General features: G+C 39.1%; 1 protein-coding gene and 1 pseudogene across 1 annotated transcript; both read left to right on the top strand.

The window, feature by feature from the left end:
• Positions 1-10,142: 10,142 nt before the first annotated feature.
• Positions 10,143-10,970, top strand: LOC109179831 (annotated as a pseudogene).
• Positions 10,971-11,004: 34 nt separating this feature from the next.
• Positions 11,005-11,665, top strand: LOC109179899 (40S ribosomal protein S15a-1-like). Its single transcript, XM_019329379.1, has one exon. The coding sequence runs from the start codon at positions 11,072-11,074 to the stop codon at positions 11,462-11,464; it is 393 nt and encodes a 130-aa protein (XP_019184924.1). The 5' UTR covers positions 11,005-11,071; the 3' UTR covers positions 11,465-11,665.
• The last annotated feature ends 6,447 nt before the right edge of the window (positions 11,666-18,112 follow it).

Raw genomic sequence — 18,112 nt, 5'->3', positions numbered from 1 at the left:
CTTATCTGTAAATTTAAATTTTTTTGTGTGTTTAAAAGTACTTTTAGTGTAGTTTCTATATATATATATATATATATATATATATATATATATATTAATATTGAACTTAATATAATGAAAAATTAAATTAAAAATAACTTCAGTCTGCTAACCGAATCAAACACATAATGGTTCCCGGAAGTTGAATATAGCGGTGGTCAAAGAGAAGTCAAAATTGACTCTGACCGGTCGATTAATGGTCCATCTGTCCGATTCTCGCATTTAGAATGGAAGAATCGAGTGGAGTCGGAGGAGAAATTCTCGTTGGTTGGAAGATTTGTGCGAAACAAGCCTCCGCTGGATCGTCTAAGAGAAGAAATGCGAGAGACATTGCGAATCGAAGGGGAAGTAAGTGTTGGATCACTTGATCGACGTTGTATTCTACTACGGTTCTCATTAGAAGACGATTGTAGACGAGTGTGGATGAGGAACCAGGTCACAATTGCCGGCGAACGTCTCTGGCTATCTAGATGGACGCCGGAGCAGAGGAATAACAGAGACTCTCCATGGACTTTGGTATGGACTCAGCTACCCTTCTTGCCACTTCATTTGTTTGATTTAAATGCACTATCAAAAATTTGTGCACCTATTGGCCGCGTCGTAACACTGGATGCAGCTACGGCCTGAAAAACCCGGCCAAGTGTGGCTAAACTAAGGCTAGAAATTGATGCCTCAAAGCCAGTTTTGGATCGTGTATGGATTGAATATATTGAGAAGGATGGTGCGATTAAGGGCTTTTGGCAAAGAGTGGAAGTGGAGAGACTGCCGAGATATTGCATAAATTGTGGCCGGTTTGGTCATATCTCAGAGACTTGCCGGCGTTTTGGGACTGCTGGGGAAAGTCTAGGAAAATTTGGGGAGCCTCTGGATTGCGAGGCAAATGTTCGACAAAATGCCCAGATGAATGTTGATAAGGGCATAAATAATCAAGGGCCTGGATCGGGGAGTTTGGCCAAGGGGAAAATAAAGAAGATTTTGAGTGTCCACAATCTGCTTGTCAAAATGCCCAAAAGAAGTTGCTCAGTCCAGAAACAGGTTGCTTGGGGCCTGATTTGGAAGTAAAGCTGGCCCTCCTTGCAGATGAAATCATTGAAGAAGCTGCCACAGGAGTACTAGAAGAAGTTGCAGATGTAGTGTTGAAAGAAGATGAGGTGCAGAAGGAGGAATATATGGCTTCAAGATGGGCTGATTTGGTTGAGGAAGAAGAACAAAATGGAAATATGAATTTGGTCTCTTCTGAGAGAGGCCTGCCAAGCCATCAGAAAGACTCTGAAGCTGCAAAGTTCTCTCCAGGAAGTGGAGATCTGAAGGGGTCTGGAAGGGACATCATAGAAAGCCCTTCTACAGAGGGGAGCAAATCTGGAAATAGAAGCTCATCAGGGCAAGGCAAGGGGTTGTCGAAAAATCAGATAAGAAGAGAAAAGAGGAAGCAAAGTATGGCCAGAAATGCTGAAAATAAAAGAAGGGGGGAGAACTTGAACAGAGGAAGCTCACAGATGTCTTCTAGCTTGTCTGAGTCCCTCATGGAGCTGGAGATCTGGATTGATAGGGTAAAGGAGGTGGTGAGCAAGGAGGAGGCTGAGGTGGTGGAGGAAGCCAGAGCAGAGGTGCTACAATTCTTTAAGCATGCTCAATTAGAATTGGGAGAGGGAAGATTCCAGGAAAAAGAGGATGAGTTGATACAAAAGGCTAACAGAATTTTCATGGAGAAAGTAAATGCTCAGGGAAAAGTTAAGAAGTTGGCTGAGGAGTTGGGGAACCCAATGAGGGGAAGGAGGGAGGTTAGTGTTACACAGAAGATAGGGGAGCCTGAGGGCAGTCCAGCACATTCAATTGAAGGCTCAGGGTCATCTACAAAGTTGGATAGCAATCAGAGGATAGAAGGGATAGGTCACAGATCTTTTGTGGTCAAGAAGAAAGTCTGGGAAGTGGCTAAGCTGGAGATAGCTGCACACATGTCAAATCTAAAAAAGGAAATAGGAATGCAAGAGTTTGAAAGAAGAAAGGAAGAAATTGTGGAAAAAACAAAGGCACTATATTTGGAGAAACTAAAGGAGCTGTCAGAGGCTCCTAGGTGAGCTATTTTCTTTAGGGAGGCACAAGGGAGGTTCACCTACCATTGAAGCTCTGGTCTGGGAGGATCTTTGCAGGAGTGGAGGAAGCTGGTTCTGATTTGAGGGTTCCTGCTTTTGGTGTATGATAAGTTGCAGCCCAGGTTGAGGCCTTATGGTAGAGAGCTTGGTTGCCATGGGGCTGATTCCATCATGGGAAAGGATGCCTCAAGCCTGGACAATAATCAGAGTGAGAGGGAGGTATAAGGGTGGTTCACCAACTTGGGAATAAGCCACGGAGATCTGATCTTGTGAGTATGAACCTAAAGAATTTGCAGCTGCAACTTGAAGCTGTTAAGTAAAGAGTTGTGGCTGCCATGGAGCTGACCTTATAATGGGGAATGATGCACCATGAGGTCTACTGGTCCCTGAGATCCGAATGGGGCTGGTGGAATTAAAGATGGAAGATTGGGCCTGGTTTATATAAGAAATACTAAGGATGAGATGATAGCTGTTTGGAGTGGGATTTAATTCCCGCACAGGCTTGTGGTGGGCTTGATGGGCTTTGTTGATGAATGGGCTTGGCCTGGATTCTAGTTGATGATGGGCTTGACAGATTGGGCCTGGGAGTTTGGCCCAGTTATGATGAGATGGGTTTATGATGGGCCTGGCAGTTTTGATAAGGGAAATTATGGCATTTTGGGATGTGGATTTAAAGTAGGCCGTATGGGAAATGCTTGATGATGGTAATGATGCATTATTTAAGCAAAGCTTATTAAGTGGAGCTTAATGATGCCATGAAATAGATTCCACTATGGAAAATGATATTTCATGCAATTTTGATGAGGGAATAAGGGAGGTCCACCTAGTTGGGTGGACCTCATGAGGTGTATGGTTTTTTAGGCATTTTTGCCTTGTGTTTCTTTGATGGGGAGTTATTACTTTTGTAAGGATTTAACCCCTTTATGGTTTTAGCCCGTGAGGGCCTTGTGTAGAAAGACTAGTTTTAGCTAGTTGGTTTTACACTGTCTTTGTTGATTTTTAGACCTTTGTGGTCCTTGTGCGCAAATTATGCTGTGCAACCGAATGCACCTTGCAAGGTGCATACGATTGCGAAACGGCGCCGTTTTGGTTAAAAAACGCGCGTCCCACTTAAAAAAGAAATTAGGTTCGATTTTTGGCAATAGCATTTTTATATATCCAGAAATTCATAACTATATAACCACAATTTCATAACTATATATCCACAATTTCATAACTATATATCCACAGTGAATGAATGAAGTAAAAATCCACAATGAATGAATGAATGAAGTAAAAATCCACAATGAATGAACTAAATATCCACAATATATGATTGAACTAAATATCCACAATGAATGAACTAAATATCCATAAATTCATAACTATATAACCACAATTTCATAACTATATATCCACAATTTCATAACTATATATCCACAGTGAATGAATGAAGTAAAAATCCACAATGAATGAATGAATGAAGTAAAAATCCACAATAAATGAATGAATGAAGTAAAAATCCACAATGAATGAACTAAATATCTACAATATATGATTGAACTAAATATCCACAACGAATGAACTAAATATCCATAAATTCATAACTATATAACCACAATTTCATAACTATATATCCACAATTTCATAACTATATATCCACAATAATGCTATTGCTGAGAGTCGAACTTGATTTTTTTTTTAAGTGGGATGCGCGTTTTTAATCAAAACGACGTCGTTTTGAACCGTATGCACCATACGCATGGTACATTCGGTTGCACAGCATAACTATTGGTCCTTGTGAGCTTTAGACCAAGTTTTGGTCCTTGTGTATAAAAGGCTTTATGCTTTGAGCCATAGGTCACTTTTGGGCCTATGGCGTACCCTGTAAGGCCTTGTGCCTCTTTTGGTGGTGAATAAAGTTTCAAAGTTCGAGGAAAAAAAAATGAGACAGATGGAGTATTTGTTTAGGTCCATATAAGTATAATTATAATATTTATAAGCAATAAACATAATCCTCTTAATTATTACACAAAAAAATAAGTTTAAAATGTGAAATATTATTAACAAAAAAATCATGAAAAAAGAATATTTTTGAGTCACATATTAAGTGGACTTCAAAAATTGTAGGAAGCCATCTCTGTCTCTATCCAATAATGCTTCAACTCCTATTTTCTTCAGCATACATTTTTCAACATCTTCAATTTTGAGAATAACTTTGATGACTTCTCCAGCTTTTATACCTTTAAAGCAACTCCTTGAAATCAGAGTTAACTACCAAAATGGTCCTCTGACTATAACCATTTCTCAAATTGGTTCATTGACTTTTAATTGCACCCAAAGTGATCCTCCGACTATTGAATTTTAAGCCAAAATGGTATTCCGTTAACTTTGGTGTTGAGTGGGGGTTAAAAAGAAGGGCAAAATGGACAATTTATATTGTTTATTGTTTTGACATTTGACCAACCTAAAAAAAAACTTGACCTCTGGATTGTGCAACACGTCCACGCTCATCGTCGGCAAGGGTGTGCGGCGGCGGTCATTTGGTTTTTCTGGTAAATGTTCCAGCCACCAAAATGTTCCAGCTACAAAAAAAAAAAAAAAAAAACTACATTTTGGTGCGGCAAGGGTGTGCGGCGGCGGCGGTCCACTGGATTCAGAAGGAAAATGTTCCAGCCATGAGGCATGCACGGGTCAGGCTGGGGCCCAAGGGGCCTTAGGCACGTGCCCTGTGATCGCTGAAGGCTTTGTCCACTACTGCTGGGGTAGGGCAAGAGGTCGGTCCCAACCTAAATAAGTCGGTGTGTTAATTTCACGAGGATACCTGGGCACGCTACCCTTGGCTGGCTTGGTTGGCAGTATGGTCTGGTGATTGAGCGGGCGAGGTCGGCTCAGGTCATGTCAAGCTCAGCTCGCATAGAGGATCCATAACCAACCATCGTATAGGCGTAGTTACTAGGATGATTAATAAAGATTTGATGATTCTCTATGTATCTCTTGTTTTCTCCCTACTTTGTATTGTATATTTTTATATTCGTTCACGCAGATAATTCATTTGGTTTCACAATACATTATCAGCACGAGTGATCTATATCGATCGGTGAATGATTGAGCTACACAAGTGCAACTAGGGTTTTCTTTAGCGATTATTTTCTCTGCATACGATTCGGAAAACTAACCGTAAAGATGAGGCTGATACTGATGAAAGTGTGACACCCTGCAAATCCGAACTCTAATCGAGGATTAATTAGAAACTTAATCCTAGCTTCCTTGCTAATTTATTCCTAAAATCCAGAAAATTTAATAGTCGAAGGACTAGAATTTGACTAGTTAATCAAGGTCAAAAGGTTGTACCTTATGCTTATTGGGTTGTTCCCTTGTCTCCTTATTCTTCCAACTTTAGTAAGGGCAAAGTTGTCTTTCTACATAAGGTTTGTGCTTCAAGCTAACCTAGAAACATCTCTTCATTTCATCCACCAACAATCTAAACACAAAATCTCTACCTTCTCTCTAAGAATTTGGTAGCTTATTCTCCAAGCCAAAATTTGGGCATCCTAAATCTTACAAGTTGTCTTCCAAGATTCCTACTTTCCTAATCGGGAGCATAGGGGAGGGTAAGATCCTTGATCTCTTGGTGTTTTTAGCATCCTTTTAGTTGTCTTTTTCTAAAAATAGAATCTTTGTTGTCTTTTGGTTTGTTTATGAAGTTGGTGTGGAAGAAGGGCTTTAGGAGGAGCTTTCTAAGGGTGAGAAAGTGAAGTTTTAGGCTAGAAAGGTAACCCATGATTTACAAAACCTATTTTCTTACTTATATGATGATTTCTTGGCTTCTACTTGTGATTCTTGTGTTGAAATGTGAGATTTGATGCATTGTCTTGTAGTAATGCATGTTTAGAGCTTGTTCTTAGGGTTCTTGTATGCCATTATATTGCTTGGCTAATTCTTGGGTTCAAGTCATATTATTGTATTGTGTGAGATTTTGGGTGTTTTGGACTTGAATTTGGACTTGTTGTTGAAAATCCCCGAAGGGATTATTTTTGGAGTACAGGTGTACCCGCGGGCGGAACAGCGGGCAGGGCACCACCCGCCGCCCCACCCGCGGGGAACACAGCATCGTGGGTTCTGTACCCGCGGGCGGAACCACGGGTGGTTGTCCACCCGTGGCCCCACCCGCGGGGAACATGTATGGATTGTGGCAGGGATTTGTTCTCCGTGATTCTTTTGACTCGGTATTGATGTTTTAACCTCCCGATGTTGTTTTATTAGGCTATTTGTGAGTCTTCTTGATGTTTCGTATGTCTAGAACGGTATGCTAGGAATCCATGTAAGATTTGGTGTCTTGAATCGTGATCGTGGTCCAACTTTGTGATTCGTTGGATTGATATTGAGTCTTATATGTTCTATGGAACTACTTTTGTTTACACGTTTGATAAGCATGATAGTTTGATGTTGAAATGCTTGTATGTGCGGTTTGTTCTTTCCTTTTGAGATTGGCAACTTGTGTTGACCATCGTTTGGTGTCAGATTGTGATCCTTCGTTGTTGAGTATGGTTTCACATCTTTGTTGTGATCCATTGATTGATTCCTATGGTGCGAACATATGTAATCGTTGTACCCTTTGATTGATACTTGATTAAGGTTATTGTGGAACCTTAGTCCTCTTGGTCATGATGATGACTTGTGTGTGACTTTGATTTATATGTTGGTGGTTGTTACCTGAGCAAAGGCTCATATGTTGGTGGTTTTGTGATATGATATTTAATGGTACCCTCGTGTACTGAGAGTTCGACGGAATTGTTGGTCGTTGTTGGTGGGGGAACGATCGTTCCCGGAGGCATAAGGTTGGACTCAGAAGTACAAGGGTTACTCGGAGGTAATGGTTGGAACCGAAATAAGGCTGGGGGTAGCCATAAGGTTAGAATAGCGCATAAGGTTGGAACTTGACACTGTGATTCTTGTGACATGTAGTTGTCATTGTGGCATGTAGTTGCCAATGTGTGTATGTCTATTCCTTGCTGTTGAGCATGTCTTGATGTATTCTACTTTGTGATCAGTAGAATACATCTCGAGTTATATTGTTTACAGTTGGTATTCTTGTCTTGTTGTTGTCGTAAGGATGTTGATTTCCCTTTCCTTGAGAGTGTGAATGAGTCTTTGAAGTTGACTTCTCTCTATGACTTTTGAAATGATATATACTGTATTCCGTTTCGAAAATGGTTTTGACTTATATTATTTATATATGCTATTTAACGCGTATTGATGGGTTACCAGCAATGTTCGCTGACCAGGTGTCATCCCCTATCTTTATGTTGCTTTACAGGTTTTGAGTAGCATCTTGGAGAGCGCGCTAGCAGATCGTTAGTTAGTGTAGCTCCTTGTGACTTGTTTTAGTTAGACATATGGCCTGTGAGCCGTAGATTTTTATAAGTATGACTATGACGTTTTGTTTGGACTTAGCCTGTGCACCTATAGATGTGTATGTGTGGCATAACATCTCTCGTACTTGTTTATTAGCTTCCGCTTAAATTTTATCTTAATGAGTAGACTTTATCTCTTCCTTAAGCTTTAATTGGTTTTAAAAGTTTTTAAAAAATCGGGGGTGTTATAGAAATGGTATGAGAGACCGAGACGTTAGCTTGATCGCAGTTGATACTGATGGAAAGATTGATCGCAGCCAACTTGTACTTGGTAAATCGGTGATGACGGAGACCGAGACGTTTTTTTCCAAGCTGCGATCAACCAGTTTCCGAGTCTCATCATCAACTCATTCTACAACAAGAAGGAGATCTTCCTTCGTGAGCTCATCAGCAACAGCTCCGGTGACGTTCGGTGGTGTTGGAAAAAAATCCCACTTCCTGTGACAATGGAAATCACAGATCCGACACGGTGCACAAATGCAGGATAATACAATAGTCCACAAATAAATGTCAATGCAAGGGACACAAGATTTACTTGAAAAACCCCAAAGTCATAGGGAAACACCACGGACCACCACAATCAAAAAAATTTCCACTATAACAAATCTTGTGTACAAAGTTTTTGGCCACCACACGAGCCAAACATCCAAAAAACATCAAATACAACAACTTTAGGCCAAATACATTTTATTACATTCACAGGCTAAAAATGAATAATATCTCGTACTCAAAATATTCAACTATCACGAACAAGATGAAAATGAATACAAATATTACAAGATTATCCAAAAGATACCTGGAATAAATACAAGATGACCTCCAAAATATTTGATGAAGTTAGCACCCAATAACTTCGGCAAAACTCACGGCGATATATTCCAAGGATGAAAAAGAGAGAAAATGGATGTGTTTCTCTTCTCTCTGCACTACCGAATGAGCAACCTGCCAAAGCCTTCAAATGAGTTTTTCTTTTGTTCAATATATGTGTGTAGAACAAAAATGTTTTACTCCTTTTTATAGTCTTCAATGGGAATGTGAGAAGACAAAGGACAAATTCTTTCACCCTTTCACATGCGTGCCTTAAAGGAATGAGAACAAAAAGATTTTTCATCTTCTTCTGCCAAAACGTCTACTACTTCAACTTCAAACCATTTCTCATAATCCAATAACATTTAATAATTGTCATTTGTCAGTAAACAAAGACCAACATATTATATGAGTTCAGAGATTACAAGAAATTGTAGGCTCAACAAATATATATTATAGTGGATACAAATAGGCTTGGTCCAAAATGAGGTATTTACCACATAGGAGGGAAGCCCAATCCAACAGGTAGTTATTGATACTCCGTTCTGCCAGGTTGTGGCCAAAAGAGTATAACGCTAAAGCCACATGAGGACCTAGCTAGAAGACAATGAAGTTAAAGCTACGTTCCGGACAAATATGCGACTTTTTTGTGAAGACTTAGCATTAGCCTCTTAATTATATTTCTCTGGTTATTATATTTCTCTGGTTGATATTTCTCATTTGCCTAGTCTTGTGGTTAGGTATAACCACACCTCATTTTATCGCTCTGTAACTCTATATAAAGCTTTGTACATACTGGGAATAAACTACAGCTTTGATATTCTATTATGGTATCAAAGCCAGACCAAAAAGTCATGGGTTCGAATCTCTACATCACCCGATAAGCGACTACGGTCCACGTGTTGCTTGGAACCCACTGCACACGTGAGGGGGCGTGTTGAGTATATAACCATTAATGTGCAATCCAAATATGAGCTTAGGCTTTTAGTGAGTGACGTTTACAACCTCCCAGTCCAGCGGCCTCAACTTAATGTTACCACCAAGTGTTCCCTGTCAAGTTGGCATCATCAGTTTGGTCGTCCCAACTCTAAAGTGTTAGCCTGTCTTCTTAGAAATAACAATATTAATTTCATGCCTGATGAACTTAATGCGTTTTCTTGTAACTCGTGCCATGTTAATAAGAGTCAAAAACTCCTGTTTTCCTTTAATTTCATGACCAGTTCACGCCCGTTGCAGTTACTTTACACGGATATGTGGAGTTCCGCAATGGTCTCCGTGGATGGTTTTAAATATTATGTCAATTTTGTTGATCATCACACCAAATATGTCTGGTTGTTCCCTATTAAACTTAAGTTTGATGTCCCCACTATATTTCTCCAGTTCAAACGCATGGTAGAGACTTATTTTGGCTATAATATTGTTTCGATATTTTCTAATAATGGGGGGGAATATATCAAGTTGATTCCTATTTTTAATTGGGTGAAGTGCCAAATAGCACCTTGAACCAATTGCTATATGTCACCCCGCACCCTATACTTACATAAGTGATTATTCGAATCACAAACTAAAAAAAATTGTCCACCTAACCTTTTTAATAGGTTTCCCGGTTGCTTTGATGACATGGATCCAGTTAAAGGCTGACGTGGAAGCTAATTATGAATTTCACTTATTTATATTGGATTCATCTTCTCCTATCGCAGAAGTTATGGAAGACAACTACTTCCGGCGACCCCATTTCCGTTTCCAGTTCTCCATCGAATTTCAGTGCAAACTAGAAGCCACAAGTCTCTCAAGATTCATCCGCCTATTTATTCACAGCTTCCTTCTCTCCTTTTCTCATCGTCTTCTCTTGTAGTGTCTCTAGCTTCTGCTTGTATTTTCTCCTTTCAGTGTTGAAAAAATGGCAGAAGTTGAGTACCGATGCTTCGTGGGTGGTTTGGCCTGGGCCACCACCGAAAGCTCTCTCCATGATGTGTTCTCTTCCTTCGGCGAGGTCATCGAATCGAAGGTCTGTCTGTCTCAGAGCAGTGATCGAATCTAGGTTTGACCCGATTCGGCTTTGTTGGCATGATCTCTCTGTTACTACTACTATGTTATTTGACTTGACTTGATTGATCTACTGTTCTCTCTCTATGTGTTACTATTTGTTACTATTACTTTCCCCTGAAAAGGTACGTTCATCTTCCTCTTTCTGTTGAGAGGTTAAGATCGATGGCTTTTGTGTTTCGCCCCTATACATATATATGTATTTTCTAAGTTTGGTGTTATTATTGTGTTTTTAGCTTTAGATTTCGATGTTGTTGACTTTGTTGTTGAATTTTGTGGTGGATCAGATCATCAACGATCGTGAGACCGGGAGATCCAGAGGTTTTGGCTTCGTTACCTTCAAGGATGAGCAAGCAATGAAGGATGCTATGGGGGGATGAACGGCCAGTCTCTTGACGGGCGTAACATAACTGTTAACGAGGCTCAGTCTCGCGGAAGCGGTGGCGGCGGCGGTGGCGGTTTCCGTGGTGGACGTCGTGAGGGCGGAGGTGGTGGTGGCGGTTATGGTGGCCGCAGGGAAGGTGGCGGCGGTTATGGTGGCCGCATAGATGGTCTCCTTAAGGCTGTATGCGGTTGTGAATTTTTATAGCCCGTTTGCCCAAAAAAATGGTTTAAAGTCCAATTGGCAGGCCGCACTGATTTGATTTCTTTCCTCTTCCCCGAGTCAGTGTTCGGAACTTTTGCTAAAAAATGGTGAGAGTTAGCGTGTTGAATGATGCTCTGAAGAGCATGTACAATGCTGAGAAGAGGGGAAAGAGACAGGTTATGATTAGGCCTTCCTCAAAAGTGATTGTCAAGTTTCTTCTAGTGATGCAGAAGCATGGATACATTGGGGAGTTTGAGTATGTGGATGATCACAGAGCAGGTAAAATTGTCGTTGAGTTGAATGGGAGGTTAAACAAGTGTGGTGTAATTAGTCCTCGTTTTGACATTGGTGTCAAGGACATTGAAGGGTGGACTGCAAGGTTGCTTCCATCAAGACAGTTTGGATACATTGTGCTGACTACATCTGCCGGCATCATGGACCATGAGGAAGCCAGGAGAAAGAATGCTGGAGGAAAAGTTCTTGGCTTCTTTTACTAAATTTCTTGTTGACGAGAATGACAGGTGTTGGTTTTTTGTCATGTATTTCTGCTTTATACCTTCTTCAGCATGGAGATCTATATGTTTGATTTTAATTTTGTTTTCCCTAAGATTTGAGTAGAAATTGTTGCCTTTATTTCATTTTCAAACGATGTTATTGACTAATTCATTTAGTGTAATGTAGTGACCATTTCTCTGTTACTAATGCAATTTCACCCACCATTTACCATCTCTGCAAAAAAAAATTAAAAAAAAAAAAAGTCCAATTGGCAGGAAAGTTTGGCCGAAAGGAGTTATTGAAATGAATGTTATATTACATTAAACTGATGAATGGATGCCACATATTCTCAAATTGCTGCCACATCTACAAAATAACACACATCTATGCCAAATCACCTCCACATCACCAACTTATTACCTTTAACTTGAAAGTTACCTGTAAAAAAGGCTAGGTGAACAATTTTTTTTAGTCTGTGAATCGAACAATCACTTATGTAAGATTAGGGTGCGGGATGACATTTCGTTGTTGGTTCATGGTGCTATTTGGCACTTGAGCCTTTTTAATTCTATGGGTATTTCACATTTCACTTCACCTCCACATACTCCGGAGCACAATGGGCCGGCTGAACGCCGGCACAGGCACATTGTCGAGACTGGTATGGCGCTACTCCATTATGCGTCCATGCCAGCTTCGTACTGGCCCTATGCATTTCAAACCGCTGTTTATTTAATAAACCGAAAGCCCACTGCAATTCTCGGTTATTCTACACCATATGAGCGATTATTCAATAAACGCCCAAACTACCAAAAAATTCGACCATTCGGGTGCCTGTGTTATCCTTGGTTAAAGCCTTACTTCCAGCCAAATTAAATCCAAAGTCCCTTCCCTGTGCACTTTTAGGGTATTCGTTGAGTCAGTCCGCCTATAAATGTTTAGAAATGTCCAGTGGGCGGGTCTGTGTTTCGCGTCACGTCCAGTTTGTGTCAAATGAGTTTCCATTCCAGACCATGGTTTGTAAGTCTGTGTCAACTAACCCAGGTGTGTCTTTGAATGTGGGTGAACCTCTGCCTTTGCCTACTTACTTTACTGTAGGTCATACTGGAATGCCACTTCCTGGTGAACATCATTCACGCCCCTTGGCCTTGACGACGGACGTAGCTACCACGTCGACGCCGGTACAGCCACACCCACCAGTAGCCTTGGAGGTCACTACAATGGGGTCCCCGGCAGCTCCTTCGCTGTTTGGTCAGGGTTCGGGGGCTCGCACGTCGCACGCTGCTTCTGCTTCGTCGTCGCCGGTGTTTGCTGTTCCGCGTGGGGAGTCGCCGGTTGGCCTGACGGTTCCGAGCTCACCACTGGCAGTTTGATTTCAGGAAGAGCCGCCGTCTGAACGAGTATCTCAGTCGATGGAGTCGGTGGAGGCGGTGTGTCCAGTCCGATCGGCTAGTTCCACGCTGGTTCCCTCTACACAAGCAGGTTCCTTGTCTGCTTCCTCCACGCAGGTTGATGAGAATGATGGTGCGGTCGTGGAAGATCAAGCTACTGTAGTCCCTTCCTTGCGGCGGACGAACATGCAGTGTCGTCCGAATCCGAAATACTTTAACGACAAATTTGTGAATTTGACGACCTTGCATCCGGTTGCTCCGTCTATTGAACCGCGCACTGTAGACCATGCGTTGAAGTGTGACTTATGGTGGGCTGCTATGACAGATGAGTTTAATGCACTGGTGAAGAATTCTACTTGGGAGTTAGTGCCCCGAGCCAATCGTAAGGTGGTTGGCTGTAAGTGGGTGTTTAGAGTTAAGCGCAGAGCTGATGGTTCTGTAGACAAGTTCAAGGCTCGACTGGTTGCCAAGGGTTTTTTACAAGAACCGTGACGATACTACTTTGAGACCTTTAGCCCGGTAGTCAAACCGGTCACTGTGCGTGTTCTTCTTAGCATTGCGCTGTCGCGGGGCTGGGCGTTACGTCAATTGGACGTGAATAATGTCGTTCTAAATGGTACACTGTTCGAGGAAGTTTATATGACACAACTTACGGGGTTTGTTGATGACGAGAAGTCGAATCATGTTTGTCGTTTGAAGAAGGCTATTTATGGGTTAAAACAAGCCCCGGGCTTGGTATCTTGAATTATTTGACTTTCTCGTTTCGTGTGGTTTTCAGAAGTCTGTGGCAGACTCTTCACTATTTATTTATTGTACCTGTGATGTTCTCTTGTATTTCTTGGTATATGTAGACGACATTATTGTTACAGGCAACAATGATGCTTTCACCGCGACCTTTGTCCGTCGCTTATCACAACAGTTTTCGTTAAAGGATTTGGGTTCGTTGCATCACTTCTTGGGCGTCGAAGTGGTGTCTACGCCAACTGGTCTGTTTTTGTCTCAAAGTCAGTATGTGGTTGACATACTGGAACAGTTTAGCATGACGGGGGCGAAGCCAGTTTCTACTTCGATGTGTACCTCGGTTGATTTAGGTGCGGATGCTACGCCTTTTGACTCCACGACTTATTGCCGCGTCATTGGGCGCCTCCAATACTTGTCGATTACCAGGATGTATGTTTCGTTTGCGGTGAATTGCTTAGCTCAATCTATGGCATCGCCAACTGAGAGTCATTGGCAAGCTGCAAAGCGGGTCCTACGCTACTTAAAGGGTACGTTGCACTTTGGACTATATTTTCGGCGTGGTTGTCCTCTCTCTCTTGTGGCATACTCAGATTCCGACTGGGGGGTGTTCGCGACGGGGGGCGGTCCACCACAGCCTACTGTGTATTTTTTGGTTCCAATCTCATCTCCTGGAAGTCTACTAAACAACGTTCGGTGTATCGGTCCTCCACGGAAGCTGAATTCCGGGCGCTTTCTAATTCCGTTGCTGAAGTTATGTGGGTTCAAAGTCTGTTACGTGAGCTTGGTGTTGGTCTGCGCTCTCCACCGGAATTAATTACTGATAACTTAAGTGCCTCGTATGTGTGCAAAAACCCAGTTTTCCACTCGTGAATGAAACACTTGGCGCTTCGAACATAACCGTACACCCTAGCAATTGAACCGAAATAGTAGGGACAATTCTAGTTACAATTTAGAACCCAAGGAGGAAAAATCATTTTTCCTTGATTAATCGAAAAACTAGTTGAGCGTCTGAATGTGTATATATTATTCGCTGTACTTGTTGCCGCTACTTCTCCTTCACATTTCTTATTACGGGGTGGAGAGTCAGGGAATAACTGAACAGGGTTCAATCTCCGCCACTGGGAAGCGTAGATGTTCGAGAAATTAAATTCGTGAGAATGGAAGCGGGAGGCGGCTGAAAATTACAAGCTGTTGTTGGAAATAGTTAGCGCTCTCAAATCATGGATACCAAAGAATTGAAGGGGCAGTACAAATCGAAGAAGGAAACGCTTCGACTTGATTTAGTTGCACATTCTGCAGTTAAATATAAGAATGCAGACATGCATAATGATGCATTGTCGTTTTCAACAGTGATGGCTGAGTGGAACATAAAAGAATTGAACAAGGAACCGAATGATCTTTCAGTAACCAGAAAATGGTCAAACAATTTTTAGGAGAGTTAAGTATTCTTCCATTCTCAGAAAATATTTATATATGAATGTATATTTATGTGATAGTTAGAGTGAATTCCATTTTTGGTCCTATTGTTATAGGGACTTTTCCAATTTTAGTCCACCATAATTATTTTTCGAAAGTAAAAAGTGGTCGGAAATAGCAACAAAGGTTTTTCTGAATACCAAAAGTGGTCGGAAATTTCATAATTTTCAGTAGTGCACATTGCGTCCGCTATTATTAAAAGTGTTCCAATTTTAGTCCACTTTAAGATTTTTTGTGGATTAAAATTGGAACACTTTTAATAATAGTGGACGCAATGTAGCAAAAATAATTATGGTGGACTAAAATTGTAATGACCCCTATAACAGTAAGACCAAAAATGGAATTCACTCTGATAGTTTTATGCATATGCATGTTATCATATTTTCGAAAAATATGTCTTTATCGAATATTTAAAGAATTAATTTCACTTTTGGTCCCACGACTTTTGATGTTCTATCACTTTTGGTGCACAACTTTAAATTTTTTTAATTTTGGTGCCTAACTTTGTTATTTTTATCAGTTTTGGTCCTTTTGGCGAATTTGACAGCGAAATGTTGCTGGATTTTATATTGTTAGGGGTAAAATCATCATCCCAAGGCAACATCTTCAAGATCTAAACAAAATCATCCTGTAAAATCATATCTATATGTGTTTGATGATGAGAATAATGTGGAAGACGGGCAGAAACCAGACAGATCTATGGGATTTATAGTTTCGACCATTGGCAAACTCTTTTTTTCCTCTTAATATGGTTTTTCTTTTGTTTAAATATTGAAGATCTTTCCATGGGATGACGATTTTGCCCCTAAAATATAAAATCCAGAAATATTTTACCGTCAATTTGGCTGGAAGGACCAAAACTGATAAAAATAACAAAGTTAGGCACCAAAATTAAAAAAATTTAAAGTTGTGCACCAAAAGTGATAGAACATCAAAAGTCGTGGGACCAAAAGTGAAATTAATTCATATTTAAATATGCATGGTGATTACCTTACGTGGATGATACCTATAATGATTATAGTGTAATGATTCGCATGTATTATGCAACATTGTAGCCATGTCACGTTTGGGTACTAAAGAGCTAGAGTCCAACTGTAATGGTATTTCTGATCAACAACTTTGTAGTTAGGTCGTGCAGGTTTAACATTAATGTAAGAACAATTTTGTCTGATAAAAAAATAATTGTACAATATTTGTAAAATAATATATAATTGTGCCATTATAGAAATATAGATAAAAAATATTAATAGTATAATGACTTAAATCATTTCGTAAAATCATAATTGAAATATTGAGGCTTGTTCTAATAATCAAAAGAATATTAATTAAACGGAAAAAATTTTAAACTAATTTTTTTTTTTTTATTAATGCAAGAGAATGATTTTAAGAGTTCTTTATTTGTAATCTTTGATACACGACATTGAGTGATGCATATTTAGTTGAGCTAATTATTTGACCAAAGTTCATTTTATATTTTATATTGTACTTTTTTAATGCACTCTAACTGCATATTCGTAATATATGTTCAACAATTATGTCAAATCTGATTGGGATGAGATCGAACCTAAGACTTTTTTATTTATAGAAATCAATGAGTAAGTTAAGAAAAACAAATAGTTAATGAAAGATTCCGTTACTAAAGTTTATAATAACAGAATGTGTGGGTAAAGTAAGAAAATCCAAAAAAAAATCTAAAATTTAAAATAATATGAATCATTCATTTAATCAAATAATTTGATGGATATTTTTTTAGTCCCCTTCATAGGCCTAACTTTATTTTCTCTTATTAGAATAGTTTTTATAAATATATATATATATATATATATATATATATATATATATATATATATATATATATATATATAATTTCTTATCTTAATAATAATTAATTGCAATTATAATATTAATGTTACTAGCATGCATTGGCTTAAATTTATAATTATAAAATTTACAAATAGTATTTACTTTTTTTTTTCTCATTTATTGTGATTCCCACATATAATTAAATATGATCGCGGTTCAGTTTTAGTTTATGGTTCAAATTCAACAATTAAATTTTACATCGAATGGTAACATTTTTTAATACCGAAATACTGAATCAAAAAAAAAAACCGAACCGAATCGCAAAATGCCCACCCCTAATCACATGCACCATTATCTCGGAAAAGTTAATTACTAAAATGGTCCCTTGACTATGGAAAAATTACCCATCGGTTGGAAATAAAATGGAACTAAAAAAATATCCATCGGTTGGAACCAAAGCATGATCATTTATACATATTCGAAATAATTTGTTGGATAAGAAAAATAAATAAAATAGTTATTTTCAGGGTAAATTCTCATTTAACATAAAAGGGGAAAAATCGCCACTTTAAAATAATTGAGTGTAATGTGAATACATGAAAAATTTAAGGAAGACAAATGTTATAAACATATATTTCAGAAGAAAAAGTGTTATTTTCTTTTAATAAAAAAAAATGAATTGAATCATGCATAACAAAGAATTTGAGAGCGATTTTTTAAAGTTAATTACCGAAATGATCCCTTGACTATATCAAAATTACTAATTTGGTCATTGACTATTTTTTTTGACCATTAAGTCCATCAACTTAAAAAATCTTAACCAATTTGGTCCTCCGTTTGTTTTGCCGTTAGACATCCGTTAACACGGGACTAAATTGGTAATTTTTCCATAGTCAAGGGACCATTTTAGTAATTAACTTTTCCGAGAAAATGGTGCATGTGATTAGGGGTGGGCATTTTGTGATTCGGTTCGGTTTTTTTTTTTTTTTTTGATTCAGTATTTCGGTATTAAAAAATGTTACCATTCGATGTAAAATTTAATTGTTGAATTTGAACCACAAACTAAAACTGAACCGCGATCATATTTAATTATATGTGGGAATCACAATAAATGAGAAAAAAAAAAGTAAATACTATTTGTAAATATTATAATTATAAATTTAAGCAATGCATGCTAGTAACATTAATATTATAATTGCAATTAATTATTATTAAGATAAGAAATTATATATATATATATAT

The sequence above is a fragment of the Ipomoea nil genome, unplaced genomic scaffold (genome assembly GCF_001879475.1).
Source record: "Ipomoea nil cultivar Tokyo-kokei standard unplaced genomic scaffold, Asagao_1.1 scaffold0980, whole genome shotgun sequence".
Taxonomy (NCBI): Eukaryota; Viridiplantae; Streptophyta; class Magnoliopsida; order Solanales; family Convolvulaceae; genus Ipomoea; species Ipomoea nil.
The sequence above is the reverse complement of the archived record's forward strand: the minus strand, read 5'-3'. Positions and strand labels throughout refer to the sequence as shown.

Bases quoted from the DNA above. Each gene is read 5' to 3' on its own strand.
- LOC109179899 (XM_019329379.1), top strand. From the start codon at position 11,072: ATGGTGAGAGTTAGCGTGTTGAATGATGCTCTGAAGAGCATGTACAAT.